This window comes from Arachis hypogaea, chromosome 4 (genome assembly GCF_003086295.3).
Source record: "Arachis hypogaea cultivar Tifrunner chromosome 4, arahy.Tifrunner.gnm2.J5K5, whole genome shotgun sequence".
NCBI lineage: Eukaryota > Viridiplantae > Streptophyta > Magnoliopsida > Fabales > Fabaceae > Arachis > Arachis hypogaea.
In genome coordinates, this window is record NC_092039.1 from 93,657,197 (window position 1) to 93,676,626 (window position 19,430).

General features: G+C 40.9%; 1 protein-coding gene across 1 annotated transcript; it reads right to left on the reverse strand.

Annotated features, from left to right (window-relative positions):
- Positions 1–376: 376 nt before the first annotated feature.
- On the reverse strand, positions 377–1,039 carry LOC114927571 (uncharacterized). The gene has a single exon (XM_029297603.1). The coding sequence runs from the start codon at positions 1,037–1,039 to the stop codon at positions 377–379; it is 663 nt and encodes a 220-aa protein (XP_029153436.1).
- Positions 1,040–19,430: the final 18,391 nt, after the last annotated feature.

Genomic DNA, 19,430 nt, shown 5'->3' on the forward strand with positions numbered 1-19,430 from the left:
ATTCTGATTAGTTATGTCATATTTTCAGCCCAGTAGGAACTATGTCAGTTTATGTACTTAGCATCTTAGTTAGACGTCTATCTTTATGGTTTTGTATAATGTTATTTTTCTTTGTACTTGGTAGATAAACCGGTTTGGTCTTCTATCATAACCAACGTTTCAGTCAGAATTATCATGCGCATTCTGAATGATACCAAAGTAAATCAATCAAACATCTTAAATAAACATAATTTATTAATACGAAATTAGCGCATTAAATTAACATGTTGGCAGTCATAGACTTAACCAACTATACATGGCTAAAAAAAACTAAAACCAGATAGACGACATCATAAACGGCATATATCTAGGCTGACCCTCCACCAGTCTGTCTTCACTAGTCACAGTTCCTCCGCGTATGCCCAGGCTGACGGCATAGCCCACAACGCTTCGGTAGGTTCTCCTGAGACTGATCCATACTACCACGGATCCTGGTTGCCCTTGGACGACCTTCTTTTGCACGCCTCAAATCAGGGTCAGGAATGATAGTTGGCCCAGCATATGGAGGCCACAGTCCTTCAGGGATAGGTGGAAAAAAACCCTGCTTGTAAACGTTGAACACCTCACTCATACGATATACCTCGTGAACATATGACGCCCAATTAAGGCGGGAGTATGCGCAACACGCAATGGCATGGCAACAAGGATAATGCAGCGCCTGAAAGTGGCCACAGTTGCATGTGTTATCTTTAAGGGAAACTCTATAGCTACCCAGCGAGAAGCTCCCGGTTGGTGTTGTCTCGGCGACCGTGTACTCGGATTGATGCCTATCATACAACGTCACTGTGAAGCACCTAGAGTCTCTTATATTCCGATCAATAGCCTTGACCAAGGCTTGACAAAACTCATGCCCAAATTCGACTTGTGCCTCTGCTGTCTGTCCGCGAACCACAAATAGCTGAGCAAGCCTCCCGTAAGTTGACTTAGCCAAAGATGTGACCGGAAGGTTGCGAGTTCTCTTTAACACAGAGTTCACACATTCACTAATGTTGGTTGTCATGTGCCCGAACTGTCAACCACTATCCTCATGTTGGGTCCATTTGTCGTACTCCATCCGGTTGGCCCAGTCACACATTGCTGGATTCTCAGTCCGCATGATGTCAAACCAGTAATAGAACTCTGCTTCAGTCTTTGCGTAGGCAGCATTCACCTGCATCCTCCTTAAGTCCTTACCTTTGAACGTAAGGGCAAAATTGGCCGCCACATGCCGAATATAGTACGCTCGGAAAGCACGAGGAGGGAGCCACCCATTCTCCGGTGCCTCAAGCGTTGCCTTGATCCCATTATGCCTGTCGGAGATAACAAGGATACCCTCCTGAGGAGTTACATGCTCTCGTAGGTTGGACAAGAAGAATAACCACGACTCTGCATTCTCTCCCTCCACAAGGGCAAATGCTATCGGTAGGATGTTCGAGTTCCCATCCTGCGCTATCGCCAACAGCAGCGTCCCTCCATACTTGCCATACAGGTGGGTACCATCAATACTGACAAGGGGCTTGCAATGCCGGAATGCCTCAATGCACGGTGGAAATGTCCAGAAAAGTCGGTGAAAGTACACCGTCGACTCGTCAACCTCACCACAAAGCCGAACGGGAGAGGTCTTCAACACCGTGATTGTTTCGGGCATTGTTGACTGGACCTCTAAGATCCAACGTGGCAGGTCCGCATACGACTCTTCCCCAATCGCCATATATTTGTGCCACTGCCTTCTGCTTGGCCATCCAAACCTTCCTGTAGCTAGGTCGGAACCCGTAATCAGCTTCTGTAACTTGTTGCAATACCTTTATCGTAACCGCAGCGTCTGCCCTAACCAACGGAAGAATCCTCGCACAGATGATGTGGTAATCCAGCTGACGGTGATCACTCGAAATAGAGGTTGCCAAGCATGTGTGTGGCCCGTTGTACCTCCTAACCTCCCAAGTTCCCTTACGTGCACGCAGGGCTACTCGAATCAACCAACTACAACCCTTCTCGAATTCTTTGCATTTTCCATGATACTTCAGATGATCTGATTCGATGACTCTGTACTCAACACCTCGCCGGATGCTATAGTCCTTCAAACTCAGCACAGCTTCATCTTTGTTCTAGAATGATTGCCCGATCTGAAATTCTGTAGAAGAGCCCCCGACTGTGTTACCACCGTTCTCCTGTTGAGCCAGAGCATCCAAGTTTAGTGCGGAGAAGTGTGGAGGGTACTGTTGAGAAGCAGAACTTGAAGGCATATGCTGCGTATGTGGATTTGCACCTGTGTCATCGTCGCTGTCCCCTACGATATCAACAGGCTCCTGGTCAGAGTCATCGTCACACATTGCATTCTCTACTCGATCGGGTCCACCAAAGCCTTCCATATAAGTTAACAGGCCACCCCCAGTGCTGACATCGTGAGGAGGCTCAAAAACTGCTGCATTCTCCAAAGGTACAGAACCAACAACCTCTGTACGGTCTAAATCAGCCGCGAATGAAGGGGATGCTACTGGTGGAAGATACGGTCTGACCGTAGGCATCAAACTAGATGCACCTCCGGCGGCAGTCGAGCCAGGAACTGGAGCGGATGCCCCAGAACTTTCAACATCGACCTCCAACTTCGCGAACAACTCATGGATTCTGATTTCCGAAAAACTCCTTACGCAATGGAACAAAACCCTAAGATCTTCATCAGCCTTAACCACAAAGGTATCATACTTAACACCGGTCGAGACAACTGCGATGGGGATCTTGTAGTATAGTTTCTTCACCCACTTGCTACCAAACACGCCAAACTTCTGCAAGATGCTGTTCTTCGAATCTGACATGGTGCTTGACGAACTGATGAAAACACTGAGTGGTTCTCTGTCAGTGAACTTCACACCCTCGCTTTTGCTTTTTTTAATTTTGCCAGAGCAATGCACTAAGGCTAGAAAACTCTCTCCCTCACTTGCCATTGTGAAAATGATCTCTTATGGAGCTTGAATCACTCACATATATATAGAGTTTCCGTGATTGTAAACCGTGGGAACCTTCAGGGTTTTATGCACATCACTCCTCCTTCATAAACCGTGGTAGGCCACAAAGGTTTCTCTTCATGTCGCCTTCTTCATAAACCGTGGTAACTTGCCACGGTTTATGCTTTGCCAGCTCCCTTCGTAAACCGTGGGAACCTTCCACGGTTTACACACAACGGACAAACATTCATAAACTGTCCCTAACTGCCACGATTTATGTTCGAATTTGAAACCGTGGTTGCTTACCACAGTTTACATACAAAATGGTTTCTGCACATACACGTAAGAGGATTTCATTTTGTGTATTTGGGTAAACATTTCTTGAGATTTATTTATTTGGGTAAATTGCCCTATTATTTAATTTATTTTAATATATATTTATATTTTAATATATATTTTATATTAATAATAATTGATTTTATTAATTAATTTTAGTATATATATAGGATGATTATAAATTTAAAACTCCAAAAAGCACTCTAAGGCAGATGCTCTTATACTTTGTAAGTTTATGTCGCACTTGATACTTTTTCATTCAAATCTTGGCCATTTTTACAATGATTTGGCCTTCAGGAAATACATCTGGCCAAGCTCCACAGCAACTCCCTGCTAAAACTTTCTTTCTTTCTTGTTTGGTTCAATGAAATTAAAGTAACCTAATAATAATGAAAGCTAGACAAATCCAGCATTAGTTGAACTAGTTCCTAGCCTTAACAAGTTTTATATATCAAAGTGAGTAATAATTGAATTAATAATATAGAGCATCACAAATTCCGATAAGGACAAACTGTAAGGTTGAATTTAAAAACCAAAGTTAAATATGCTGAAAAATCTGCATATTGTAGATCAAAGACAAGAACATTCTCGTATATCGGCTGTCTCTGTTTAGTCACTTTAGAGGATGTATGTATTTTAATGGTCTCTTATATTCTGACAAAAACCTGAAAAGCCACTGTCATATCCAGCATATCAGGGAATATACTATTTTCACCACTTTTCTTTTTTGGGTCAACCTAGCTATTTTTACTCACTTTACAACAACCTTTTATTAGAACAGATTTTAAGACTACTTTATTACTGTGAGTTGTCCATTATTATCGATTAATTATTTTATTATACTCTACTCATCTATATTAGGGGGTGTAAATTATCAAATAAGACTAAAAATTACTATAAAATCGAACCAAAATTTACAATAACTAAATTGAAAACAAAAAAATTAACTTTTTTAATTATTTTAGTTTAAATCGATCAGTTTGATTCGATTTTCGATTGGTTCGATAAAGTTAACCGAACTAAATGGAACAAAAAATTATCACATAATGATACTTCTTTTAATATTTTATCCTATAACTTAGAAACAAAACTCCTAACGCAATAAACACAATGCCTTTTTTCTTCATTTTTTTTTTGTTTTTAAAATACTCAATTCATCCTCCTCCTTCTTTTTCTGAGATTGAGAGCGAGCCATTGAGTAGTCCATCCTCCTCCATCCTTCTCACGCAGGAGCACTAGTGCATTTGTGCTGCTCTCAACGTGCCGTCTGTCCCAGCCATAGCAGAGAGTCCCATCGTCCAGTCTGCTCTTCCTTGTCGCCATCGCCGTTGCCAAGACGCCTTCAACGTCACCAAGTAGCCGCATCATTTCAGGTCGTCGCAGCAGTTAGCGTCATCGTAGCAATCGTCACCGAGGAGCCCTTTTTTTGCCGAGCAATAGCATCAGACTAAGCCCTCTCCTACAACTCAACGATGTCTTTTTCAAAGGTTAGTATATTCACCAAATTTCGGAGTAGAATTCGTTGTTGTTGTTGGTTTTGTTGTCGATGGTTCTTTTATTTCTTTTGAGTAAATTTTGATGTTGTTGCTGGTTCTGTTATTGATAGTTCTGATGCGTGAGCATCTTGCACCCTTTATGGCCATTTTGAGTTTTTTTAATTAGTTAGATTTTATTTAGTTTTACTTGATTTCAATACAAAAATCTCCTTTGGATGCTACTTTGAGTTGTTTTGGTGTTTTTATGATTTCAGGTAAAATTTGGAACAGTTTGGCAGAGTTTGGAACTAAAAACAGAAAAGCTGGCAGAACCCACCTTGGGCACTAAACGCCCAGCTGGTGTTTAGCGCCAGCAGGGGATACAAGCATGTGCGAGTCTGCCCCCTTTGGGGCGTTAAACGCCCAAAATGGTGTTTAACGCTAGCAGTCTCACCGAATTCACTCTCTCTTTGGCTTCTCAAGTGGATTTAGCATTTATTAGTTTTATTTTATTTTCTTTTTATAATTTTTATTTACAAACAATATCTTTTAGTCTTAGAATTTATTATTTTATTTTATTTCCGTATCAAATTAGGTTAGTATAAAAGGGAAAAGATCTTTTGTATCTTGGATCTTCGCCCTTTCCCACTTTTTAGAACCCTAGTTTCTCTGTAAGTCATGAGCAACTAAACCTCTCGGTTAAGGTTAGGAGCTCTATTTATTTCTATAGATTAGAACTATTATTCTTCTATTTTAATTAATGTATTGATTTAGTTTCAAGGGTCGTTTTTGTTCTTAATATTATGAATCTGAGTGAAACGAGAGTATGACCCTTATTCTACTTGAGTTCTTGTGATTCTTGAGAGAGTTATCTCGCTTGAATAATAGTTTGAAAATAAATTCCTCCCAAATTGCTAATTACATGAACTAATTGGGATATGTGACATATAATTCTATTAGCTTTAGGTAATTGGGATTTTTGTGGCTATAAACTAGTTTTTGAAATTAACCCTCTAACCGGAATTAAGTGACCACGAGAGTGGCAGTTGATGAAGGTTAAAAGAGGCTAAATCACTAAGATATTAGGGTTTAGACATTTACAGTTTGTCATGGAATGAATCATGCATTGTTAAAATAGTTGGTAAGAACTTTTAATCCGAAAAAGTGAATATCTCCAAAACTTTTACTGTTTTCTCTCACTGTTTTTACACCAAACCTTTTAATTGCTTTCTTTACTCTCTTATTTACTGTTCTATGTAATTTCAACCATCAAAATCCCTTTTCTGTTTTCCTAACTAAGCCAATTGGATAACAATTGTTGCTCAATCCGACAATTCTCGTAGGATCGACCCTCACTCACCTGAGGTATTACTTGGATGACCCAGTGCACTTACCAGTTAAGCTGTGGAAATCTCGAATTCCCACACCAAATTTTTTGCGCCATTGCCGGGGATTGTTTGTGATTGACAACTACTAGTTGTTTGGTTGCTTAGATTGGGTATTCTTCTTAGTTTTGTTTATTTATTCTTCTTTTAATTTTTGAACCGGTCTTTGTTTATTTTTCATTAATTTCATAAATTAAGTTTGGTATCCATGTAGTATCAGTATTCCCTCTTGTTTAAATTTTGAATTATTAATTTAAATTTTCTTAATTATTTTTAAAAATTTTGGTTCATTTCTTACTCTATTTTATTTTTATTCTATTATGTAGGATACTTCACTAGGAATCCTCTACACTCTGATGTAGAGATTCTCATTTTTCTATGTTTTCTGTTTGTGTGTGCTGGAATAGGGAGAGTTCACCATGGATCTGAATGATAATGCACAACTTAGAAGAACTCTGGGCTCTTACACAGCCCCCACTCCTGATTTCAATGGAAGGAGTATTAGTGTGTCTCCTATTGGAGTAGATGATTTTGAGCTCAACCTACAGCTAATCATCCTAGTGCAACAAACTTGCCAGTTTCATGGACTTCCATAGGAAGATCCTAATATGTTCATCTCTAACTTCCTGCGGATTTGTGATACTGTAAATACCAATGGAGTGGACCCTGAAGTTTATAAGGTAATACTCTTTCCATTTATTGTGAGGGATCGAGCAAGGGAATGGCTTGATGTTCAACCCAAGGAGAGCTTGAACACCCGGAATAAAATAGTCAACAAGTTCCTGAACAAGTTCTTTTCCCCGCAGAGATTGACTAAGTTGAGGATAAATGTTTAGACTTTTAGGCAAGGAGAGAGCGAATCCCTATATGATACTTGGGAGAGGTACAATATAATGCTCAGGAAGTGCCCTTCTGACATGTTCTCAGATTGGGTTAGGGTCTATATTTTCTATGAAGGACTCTCTGATATGGCCAAAATGTCTTTGGATAATTCTGTGGGTGGCTCTTTGCACATGAAGAAGACACCTGAGGAGGCCAATGAGCTAATTGAGATGGTTGCTAATAACCATTATTTATACTCATCTACAAGGACTCCAATAAGAAAAGGAGCTCTGGAAGTGGATACTATAGATGCACTTCTTGCTCAGAATAAGCTTCTAGTTCAACAGATGAGTCTTCTCACTTAACACTTAAGTGGCGTGCAGAGCCCAGTTTCAAAGATTTAGAGTGCCTCTCCAAATATTCCATATGAAATGCGTGGTAGTTCCTCTCAAGGTGAAACTTGCAACTATGACCACTATACACATGAGGCGGTCCATTACATGGGAAGTTCCTCCAAACGTACCAATAGTGTCCCTTGTTCTCAGAACTTTTACCAAGGAGGAGGAGTCGTCAATCGACTTATGCCAGCAGCTCTCAGAATACCCCTGACCTGGCATCCATGTTTGCAGAATTTGCAAAGAGCCAATAAAGCTTTATGCAGGAAACTCGAGCCTCCCTCAAGGACCTCCGGATGCAAATAAACTAGAAAGACCAATGAACACCTGAACACACCCCACCTAGCAATACAGCCCCCGAATACAGAGAGGAATGTCAGGCAGTTCAATTGAGGGGTGGCAAGACATTAGTTACTCAACATCAGAACAATGAGGAACGGGGCGAAAAAGAGATATCAGAAAGAAAAATTGCAGAAACCAAGAATGCCACCAAGGGCACTAAACGCCAGCAGGGAGCACTATGGGCGCTGAATGCCCAGAGAGGGGGGGCACTGGATGCTAACAAAAATTCAAAAAACATCTCCCCCAGGCACCCTGATAATCTCTTTCCAGTCACTCGTGACACTTATCCTACACTCCCTAAAGCCCCAGAGTACAAAACCAAACTACCATACCCCCAGAAACTTTGAAAAACAGAAAAGGACAAGCAATTCTCCAAGTTTTTTGAAATTTTTCGGAAGCTTAAAATCAACATCCCCTTTATAGAAGCCTTTGAAAAAATGCCCCTGTATGCCAAGTTCATGAAGGAGATGTTGAGCAACAAGAGGGATTAGAAAGAAGTAAAGATAGTGGTACTTACTAAGGAATACCGTGCAATAATCCAAAGGAGTCTCCCGGAGAACTGCAGGGTTTTGAGAGCTTTGTGATTCCTTATACTATTGGAAACACCCTTATTTGGAAAGCCTTATGTGATATTGGATCAAGAATCAACCTCATGCCACTATCACTAATGAGGAAGCTCCAAATTGATGAAGTAAAGCCTACCCGTATTTGTCTCCAGCTAGCTGACCATTCTATCAAGTTCCCCTTTGGAGTGGTGGAAGACCTACTTGTGAAAGTAGGTTCTTTTATCTTCCTTGTTGACTATGTGATACTGGATATGGAAGAGGACAAGAATGCATCCATTATTTTTGGAAGACCCTTCTTAGCCACAGGAAGAGCTCTTATAGACGTACAGAAGGGTGAAGCAACTCTGAGGGTCAATGTGGAGGAGATTGTGCTAAATATTTTAGAGGCTTTGCAACATCCGGATGATTTTGAAGGATTCATGAGGATCGACATCATTGAACCTCTGATTGAAGAAGTGCTTGAAGCTGGGAAGCTTGAAGATGATCTGGACACTTCCTCTGAAGACACTCTGCTTAAAGTTGATGTGCTAGCACCGCAAAGGGAAAAGATTGGCACTCCTAGTACTGAGGAAGGACCTCCTAAGCTAGAGTTGAAGCCTTTGTCTCCATCCTTGAAATATGCATTCCTAGGTGACAAGGACACTTATCCAGTGATCATAAGTTCCTCCCTAAGACAAGAGGAAGAGGAGGTGCTTATTCAGGTGCTCAAGAGTCATAAAACAACTCTTGAATGGACTATTAGTGATGTAAAAGGGATCAATCTGACCAAATATATGCACAAGATCTTGCTTGAGGATGATGCTAAACTAGTTGTACAACCACAGAGGCGATTAAATCCATCCATGAAAGAGGTGGTTCAGAAGGAAGTTATGAAGCTTTGGGAAGCCGAAATTATTTACCTTATTTCTGATAGCCCATGGGTAAGTCCAGTACAAGTTGTTCCCAAGAAGGGAGGCATGACAGTGATTCAAAATGAAAGGAATGAGCTTATCCCCACAAGAACTGTCATAGGATGGCTGGTGCGCGAAATTGTGAACTATACTTTTTCACAACTCTCATAATCCCCGGTAATGGCTCCAAGAACTTGGTGGCTCAATACCATGGCATTACACAACTTCGCACAACTAACCAGCAAGTGCACTGGGTCGTCCAAGTAATAAACCTTACGTGAGTAAGGGTCGATCCCACGGAGATTGTTAGTATTGAAGCAAGCTATGGTCATCTTGTAAATCTTAGTCAGGCAAACTCAAATGGTAATGATGGTGATAAACGAAAATAACATAAAGGTAAAGATAGAGATACTTATGTAATTCATTGGTAGGAACTTCAGATAAGCGTATGAAGATGCCTTCCCTTCCGTCTCTCTGCTTTCCTACTGCCTTCATCCAATCCTTCTTCCTCCTTTCCATGGCAAACTCGTGTAGGGTCTCACTGTTGTCAGCAGCTACCTCCCATCCTCGCAGTGAAAGCTAATGCACACACTCTGTCACAGTGCTGCCAATCACCGGTGTGGTTCCCTCCCCTACTGGAATAGAATCCAGTGATTCTTTTGCGTCTGTCACTAACGCCCAGTAAGTTACAGGTTTGAAGCACGTCACAGTCATTCAGTCATTGAATCCTACTCAGAATACCACAGACAAGGTTAGACCTTCCGGATTCTCTTGAATGCCGCCATCAGTTCTTGCCTATACCACGAAGACTCTGATCTCACGGAATGGTTGGCTCGTTTGTCAGGCGAGCACTCGGTTGTCAGGCGATCAACCATGCATCGTGCAATCAGGAATCCAAGAGATATTCACTAGAGCCTCGAATGCTAGTAGAACAAGAGTGGTTGTCAGTCACTTTGTTCATGAGTGAGAATGGTGATGGGCGTCAATCATCACCTTCATCAAGTTGAAGAACAAGTGATATCTTGGATAAAGAACAAGCGGAATTGAATGGAAGAACAATAGTAATTGCATTAATACTCGAGGTACAGCAGAGCTCCACACCTTAATCTATGGTGTGTAGAAACTCCACCGTTGAAAATACATAAGCATAAGGTCTAGGCATGGCCGAATGGCCAGCCTCCCAAGGAACTAAGATAGCATACAATGAAGATAGCTACCAAAGTCTACTTAAGATCTAAAAGTGATCAAAAGCTCTCTAATACAATAGTAAAAGGTTCTACTTATAAGAAACTAGTAGCCTAAGGTGTACAGAAATGAGTAAATGACATAAAAATCCTCTTTCGGGCCCACTTGGTGTGTGCTTGGGCTGAGCAATGAAGCAAATTTCGTGTAGAGACTCTTTTTGGAGTTAAACGCCAGCTTTGGTGCCAGTTTGGGCGTTTAACTCCCATTTGGGTGCCAGTTCCAGCGTTTAACGCTGGGATTTCTTGAGGTGACTTTGAACGCCGGTTTGAGCCATCAAATCTTGGGCAAAGTATGGACTATCATATATTGCTGGAAAGCCCAGGATGTCTACTTTCCAACGCCGTTGAGAGCGCGCCAATTAGGCTTCTGTAGCTCCAGAAAATCCGCTTCGAGTGCAGGGAGGTCAGAATCCAACAGCATCTGCAGTCCTTTTTGGTCTCTGAATCAGATTTTTGCTCAGGTCCCTCAATTTCAGCCAGAAAATACCTGAAATCACAGAAAAACACACAAACTCATAGTAAAGTCCAGAAAAGTGAATTCTAACTAAAAACTAATAAAAATATACTAAAAACTAACTAGATTATATCAAAAACATACTAAAAACAATGCCAAAAAGTATACAAATTATCCGCTCATCACAACACCAAACTTAAATTGTTGCTTGTCCCCAAGAAACTGAAAATCAAATAAGACAAAAAGAAGAGAATATGCAATGAATTCCAAAAACATCTGTGAAGATCAGTATTAATTAGATGAGCGGGGTTTTTAACTTTTTGCCTCTGAACAGTTTTGGCATCTCAATCTATCCCTTGAAATTCAGAATGATTGGCTTCTTTAGGAACTCAGAGTCCAGATAGTGCTAATGATTCTCTTAGTAAGATATGATGATTCTTGAACATAGCTATTTATTGAGTCTTGGCTGTGGCCCAAAGCACTCTGTCTTCCAGTATTACCACCGGATACATACATGCCACAGACACATAATTGGGTGAACCTTTTCAGATTGTGACTCAGCTTTGCTAAAGTCCCCAATTAGAGGTGTCCAGGGTTCTTAAGCACACTCTTATTTGCCTTGGATCACAACTCTTATTTCTAATATATTTTTTTTCTCGTTTCCTTTTTTTCTCTTTTTTTTTTCGGTTTTTTTTTTTTTGAAAATGCTTTTTCTTGCTTCAAGAATCATTTTATTGATTTTTCAGATCCTCAGTAACATGTCTCCTTTTTCATCATTCTTTCAAGAGCCAACATTCATGAACCACAAATTCAAGATATATATGCACTGTTTACACATACATTCAGAGAACAAAAATATTGCCACCACATCAAAATAATTAAACTATTATAAAATTCAAAATTCATGCAATTCTTCCTTTTTCAATTAAGCACATTTTTATTTAAGAAAGGTGATGGATTCATAGGACATTCATAACTTTAAGGCATAGACACTAAGACACTAATGATCATAAGACACAAACATGGATAAACATAAGCATAAAATTCGAAAAACAGAAGAACAAATAACAAGGAAATCAAAGAACGGGTCCACCTTAGTGATGGCGGCTCTTTCTTGCTCTTGAAGATCCTATGGAGTGCTTGAGCTCCTTAATGTCTCTTCCTTGTCTTTGTTGCTCCTCCCTCATGATTCTTTGATCTTCTCTAATCTCATGAAGGATGATGGAGTGTTCTTGGTGCTCCACCCTTAATTGTCCCATATTGGAACTCAATTCTCCTAGGGAGGTGTTTAGTTGCTCCCAATAGTTTTGTGGAGGAAAGTTCATCCCTTGAGGAATCTCAGGGATCTCATGATGAGTAGGATCTCTTGTGTACTCCATCCTTTTCTTGGTGATGGGTTTGTCCTCATCAATGGGGATGTCATCCTCTATGTCAACTCCAACTGAATAACAGAGGTGACAAATGAGATGAGGGAAGGCTAACCTTGCCAAGGTGGAGGTCTTGTCCGCCACTTTATAGAGTTCTTGGGCTATAACCTCATGAACCTCTATTTCTTCTCCAATCATGATGCTATGGATCATGATAGCCCGGTCTAGGGTAACTTCGGACCGGTTGCTAGTGGGAATGATTGAGCGTTGTATGAACTCTAACCATCCTCTAGCCACGGGCTTGAGGTCATGCCTTCTCAATTGGACCGGCTTTCCTCTTGAATCTTGCTTCCATTGTGCGCCCTCTTCACATATGACTGTGAGGACTTGGTCCAACCTTTGATCAAAGTTGACCCTTCTAGTTTAAGGATGCTCATCTCCTTGCATCATAGGCAAGTTGAACGCCACCCTCACACTCTCCGGACTAAAATCCAAGTATTTCTCCCGAACCATAGTAAGATAATTCTTTGGATTCGGGTTCACACTTTGGTCATGGTTCTTGGTGATCCATGCATTGGCATAGAACTCTTGAACCATCAAGATTCCGACTTGTTGAATGGGGTTGGTAAGAACTTCCCAACCTCTTCTTCGGATCTCATGGCGGATCTCCGGATATTCACCCTTTTTGAGTGAAAAGGGTACCTCGGGGATCACCTTCTTCAAGGCCACAACTTCATAGAAATGGTCTTGATGCACCCTTGAGAGGAATCTATCCATCTCCCATGACTCGGAGGTGGAAGCCTTTGCCTTCCCTTTCCTCTTTTTAGAGGTTTCTCCGGCCTTGGATGCCATAATGGTTATGGAAAAACGAAAAAGCAACGCTTTTACCACACCAAACTTAAAATGTTTGCTCGTCCTCGAGCAAAAGAAGAAAGAAGAGAGTAGAAGAAGAAGAAATGAGGAAGAGGGAGATGGTGGTGAATTCGGCCAAAGAGGGGGAGAAGTGGTGTTTAGGTTGTGTGAAAATGAAGGGTTGAAGAGGGGTATATATAGGAGAGAGGGGGGTGAATGATTCGGCCATTATGGGTGGGTTTGGGAGGGAAAGTGGTTTGAATTTGAAGGGTGAGGTTGGTGGGGATTTATGAAGGATGGATGTGAGTGGTGAAGAGAAGGGTAGGATTTGATAGGTGAGGGGTTTTTGGGGAAGAGGTGTTGAGGTGATTGGTGAATGGGGGAAGAAGAGAGAGAGTGATGGTAGGGTCCTGTGGGGTCCACAGATCCTGTAGTGTCAAGGAAAAGGCATCCTTGCACCAAATGGCATCAAAATCCACGTTTTGAGCCATTTCTGGCGTTAAACGCCGGGCTGGTGCCCATTCCTGGCGTTTAACGCCAGGTTCTTGCCCTTTACTGGCGTTTAACGCCAGTCTGGTGCCCCTTTCTGGCGTTAAACGCCCAGAAGGGTGCCAGACTGGGCGTTAAACGCCCAACTGCTAGGCTGACTGGCGTTTAAACGCCAGCAGCATCTTCCTCCAGGGTGTGCTGTTTTTCTTCCTATTTTTCATTCTGTTTTTGCTTTTTTCATTATTTTTGTGACTTCTTATGATCATCAACCTACAAAAAAGATAAAATAACAAAGGAAAATAATTAATTATAAAACATTGGGTTGCCTCCCAACAAGCGCTTCTTTAATGTCATTAGCTTGACAGAGGACTCTCATGGAGCCTCAGAAATGCTCAGAACCGTGTTGGAACCTCCCAACACCAAACTTAGAGTTTGAATGTGGGGGTTCAACACCAAACTTAGAGTTTGGTTGTGGCCTCCCAACACCAAACTTAGAGTTTGACTGTGGGGGCTCAGTTTGGCTCTGTTTTGAGAGAAGCTCTCCATGCTTCCTCTCCATGAAGACAGAGGGATATCCTTGGGCCTTAAACACCAAGGATTCTTCATTCACTTGAATGATCAACTCTCCTCTATCAACATCAATCACAGCCTTTGCTGTGGCTAGGAAGGGTCTGCTAAGGATGATGGATTCATCCATGCACTTCCCAGTCTCTAGGACTATGAAATCAGCAGGGATGTAATGGTCTTCAATCTTCACCAAAACATCCTCTACAAGTCCATAAGCTTGTTTTCTTGAGTTGTCTGCCATCTCTAGTGAGATTTTTGCAGCTTGTACCTCAAAGATCCCTAATTTCTCCATTACAGAGAGGGGCATGAGGTTCATACTTGACCCTAAGTCACACAAGGCCTTCTTGAAGGTCATGGTGCCTATGGTACAAGGTATAGAAAACTTCCCAGGATCCTGCCTCTTTTGAGGCAATTGCTGCCTAGACAAGTTATCCAGTTCTTTGGTGAGCAGAGGGGGTTCATCCTCCCAAGTCTCATTTCCAAATAACTTGTCATTTAGCTTCATGATTGCTCCAAGGTATTTAGCAACTTGCTCTTCAGTGACATACTCATCCTCTTCAGAGGATGAATACTCATCAGAGCTCATGAAAGGCAGAAGTAAGTCTAATGGAATCTCTATGGTCTCAGTTTGAGCCTCAGATTCCCAAGGTTCCTCATTGGGGAACTCAGTGGAGGTCAGTGGACGTCCATTGAGGTCTTCCTCAGTGGCGTTCACTGCCTCTTCTTCCTCCCAGAATTCGGCCATATTGAGGGCCTTGCATTCTCCTTTTGGATTTTCTTCAGTATTGCTTGGGAGAGTGCTTGGAGGAAGTTCAGTAATTTTCTTGCTCAGCTGACCCACTTGTCCTTCCAAATTCCTAATGGGGGACCTAGTTTCAGTCATGAAACTTTGAGTGGTTTTGATTAGATCAGAGACCATGGTTGCTAAGTCAGAGGTACTCTGCTTAGAACTCTCTGTCTGTTGCTGAGAAGATGATGGGAAAGGCTTGCTGTTGCTAAACCTGTTCCTCCCACCATTATTGTTATTGAAACCTTGTTGAGGTCTCTGTTGATCCTTCCATGAAAGATTTGGATGATTCCTCCATGAAGGGTTATAGGTGTTTCCATAGGGTTCTCCCATGTAATTCACCTCTTCCATTGAAGGGTTCTCAGGATCATAAGCTTCTTCCTCAGATGAAGCTTCTTTAGTACTGCTTGGTGCATTTTGCATTCCAGACAGACTTTGAGAAATCATATTGACTTGTTGAGTCAATATTTTGTTCTGAGCAAATATGGCATTCAGAGTGTCAATCTCAAGAACTCCTTTCTTCTGACTAGTCCCATTGTTCACAGGGTTCCTTTCAGAAGTGTACATGAATTGGTTATTTGCAACCATTTCAATCAGTTCTTGAGCTTCAGTAGGCGTCTTCTTCAAATGAAGAGATCCTCCAGAAGAGCTATCCAAAGACATCTTGGACAGTTCAGAGAGACCATCATAGAAAATACCTATGATGCTCCATTCAGAAAGCATATCAGTGGGACACTTTCTGATCAATTGTTTGTATCTTTCCCAAGCTTCATAGAGGGATTCTCCTTCCTTCTGTCTGAAGGTTTGGACTGCCACTCTAAGCTTACTCAATTTTTGAGGTGGAAAGAACTTTGCCAAGAAGGCATTGACTAGCTTTTCCCAAGAGTCCAGGCTTTCTTTAGGTTGAGAGTCCAACCATGTTCTAGCCCTGTCTCTTACAGCAAAAGGGAATAGCATCAGTCTATAGACCTCAGGGTCTACCCCATTAGTCTTGACTGTGTCACAGATTTGCAAGAATTCAGCTAAAAACTGATGAGGATCTTCCATTGGAAGTCCATGGAACTTGCAATTCTGTTGCATTAGAGAAACTAATTGAGGCTTAAGCTCAAAGTTGTTTGCTCCAATGGCAGGGATAGAGATGCTTCTCCCATAGAAGTCGGGAGTAGGTGCAGTAAAGTCACCAAGCACCTTCCTTGCATTGTTGGCATTGTTGTTGTTTGCGGCTGCCATTTGTTCTTCTTCCTTGAAGAATTCGTCCAAGTGTTCTAAAGAGAGTTGTGCCTTGGCTTCTCTTAGCTTTCTTTTCAAGGTCCTTTCAGGTTCAGGATCAGCCTCAACAAGAATGCCTTTGTCTTTGCTCCTGCTCATAAGAAAGAGAAGGGAACAAGAAAATGTGGAATCCTCTATGTCACAGTATAGAGATTCCTTTAGGTGTCAGAGGAAAAGAAGAGTAGAAGACAGAAGTGTAAAATTCGAACTTATCAAAGAGAATGGAGTTCGAGTTTTACATTAAAGGATAGTGTTAGTCCATAAATAGAAGGATATGAGAAGGAGGGAAGTGATTTTCGAAAATTAAGTAGAAAATTTGAAAACAATTTTGAAAAACAATACTTAACTTTCGAAAATGAAAGTGGAAAAGAAATAAAGTGATTTTTTGAAAAAGATTTTGAAATTGGAAATCAAAAAGGTTTGATTGAAAGCTTAATTTGAAAAAGATGTGATTAAAAAGATATGATTGATTAAAAAAATGTGATTGAGAAGATATGATTTGAAAACATTTTTAAAAGATATGTTTTGAAAACAATTTGAAAAAGATTTGATTTGAAAATTAAAAACTTGACTAACAAGAAAAGATATGATTCAATCATTAAACCTTTCTCAACAGAAAAGGCAGCATACTTGAAATGTTGAATCAAACCATTAATTGATAGTAAGTATCTTTAGAAATAGAATGAAATTGATTTTGAATAAGATTTGATTGAAAATTTGATTTGAAAAAGATTTGATTTTGAAAAGATTTTGAAAACTTAGAAAAAATCTGATTTGAAAACAAAATCTTCCTCCCTTAGCCATCCTGGCGTTAAACGCCCAGAATGGTATACATTCTGGCGTTTAACGCCCAAAATGCTACCTTTTTGGGCGTTAAACGCCCAACCAGGTACCCTGGCTGGCGTTTAAACGCCAGTCTGTCCTTCTTCACTGGGCGTTTTGAACGCCCAGCTTTTTCTGTACAATTCCTCTGCTGTATGTTCTGAATCTTCAATTCCTTGTATAATTGACTTGAAAAGACACAAATTAAAAATATTTTTGGATTTTTAATAATAAGGACAAACCAAAATGCAACAAGAATCAAATAACAATGCATGCAAGACACCAAACTTAGCAGTTTGTATACTATTGACACTAACAAAATGAAAATGCATATGAGACACACAAAACAATCAAGTCAATAGAATTCAAAGACCAGAGCAAGTAAATCATCAAGAACATCTTGAAGATCACCAAAATACATGAATGCATGCAGTTGACACCAAACTTATGATGAGACTCTAGACTCAAACAAGAAATATTTTTGGATTTTATGATTTTTTTCTTTTTTTTTTCTTTTTTTGTGTTTTTCGAAAATCAATTGGAAAAAGGTATCAAAATTCTTAATGAGAATTCCAGGAATCAGTGCAATGTTAGTCTAAGACTCCGGTCCAGGAATTAGACATGGTTTTACAGCCAGCCAAGCTTTCAAAGAAAACTTCGGTCCAAAACACTAGACATGGCCAGAAGCCAGCCAAGCCTTAGCAATCATTGCTCCAAAAGCAAGATTGATGGAAATCAATAAGCTCTTGGGGTGATAAGTTGAAACCTCGGTCCAATCAGATTAGACATGGCTTCTCAGCCAGCCAGATTTCAACAAATCATCATGAAACTCTAGAATTCATCTTCAAGAATTTCGAAAAAAAAATACCTAATCTAAGCAACAAGATGAACCGTCAGTTGTCCAGCCTAAACAATCCCGGGCAATAACACCAAAACTTGATGTTGTTGCCGGATCTTGGCACTGATGTTACCAAAGCTTGCTCAAAACTTGAACAATCCCCGGCAACGGCACCAAAAACTTGGTGCGCAAAATTGTGAACTATACTTTTTCACAACTCTCATAATCCCCGGTAATGGCTCCAAGAACTTGGTGGCTCAATACCATGGCATTACACAACTTCGCACAACTAACCAGCAAGTGCACTGGGTCGTCCAAGTAATAAACCTTACGTGAGTAAGGGTCGATCCCACGGAGATTGTTAGTATTGAAGCAAGCTATGGTCATCTTGTAAATCTTAGTCAGGCAAACTCAAATGGTAATGATGGTGATAAACGAAAATAACATAAAGGTAAAGATAGAGATACTTATGTAATTCATTGGTAGGAACTTCAGATAAGCGTATGAAGATGCCTTCCCTTCCGTCTCTCTGCTTTCCTACTGCCTTCATCCAATCCTTCTTCCTCCTTTCCATGGCAAACTCGTGTAGGGTCTCACTGTTGTCAGCAGCTACCTCCCATCCTCGCAGTGAAAGCTAATGCACACACTCTGTCACAGTGCTACCAATCACCGGTGTGGTTCCCTCCCCTACTGGAATAGAATCCAGTGATTCTTTTGCGTCTGTCACTAACGCCCAGTAAGTTACAGGTTTGAAGCACGTCACAGTCATTCAGTCATTGAATCCTACTCAGAATACCACAGACAAGGTTAGACCTTCCGGATTCTCTTGAATGCTGCCATCAGTTCTTGCCTATACCACGAAGACTCTGATCTCACGGAATGGTTGGCTCGTTTGTCAGGCGAGCACTCGGTTGTCAGGCGATCAACCATGCATCGTGCAATCAGGAATCCAAGAGATATTCACTAGAGCCTCGAATGCTAGTAGAACAAGAGTGGTTGTCAGTCACTTTGTTCATGAGTGAGAATGGTGATGGGCGTCAATCATCACCTTCATCAAGTTGAAGAACAAGTGATATCTTGGATAAAGAACAAGCGGAATTGAATGGAAGAACAATAGTAATTGCATTAATACTCGAGGTACAGCAGAGCTCCACACCTTAATCTATGGTGTGTAGAAACTCCACCGTTGAAAATACATAAGCATAAGGTCTAGGCATGGCCGAATGGCCAGCCTCCCAAGGAACTAAGATAGCATACAATGAAGATAGCTACCAAAGTCTACTTAAGATCTAAAAGTGATCAAAAGCTCTCTAATACAATAGTAAAAGGTTCTACTTATAAGAAACTAGTAGCCTAAGGTGTACAGAAATGAGTAAATGACATGAAAATCCTCTTCCGGGCCCACTTGGTGTGTGCTTGGGCTGAGCAATGAAGCAAATTTCGTGTAGAGACTCTTTTTGGAGTTAAACGCCAGCTTTGGTGCCAGTTTGGGCGTTTAACTCCCATTTGGGTGCCAGTTCCAGCGTTTAACGCTGGGATTTCTTGAGGTTACTTTGAACGCCGGTTTAGG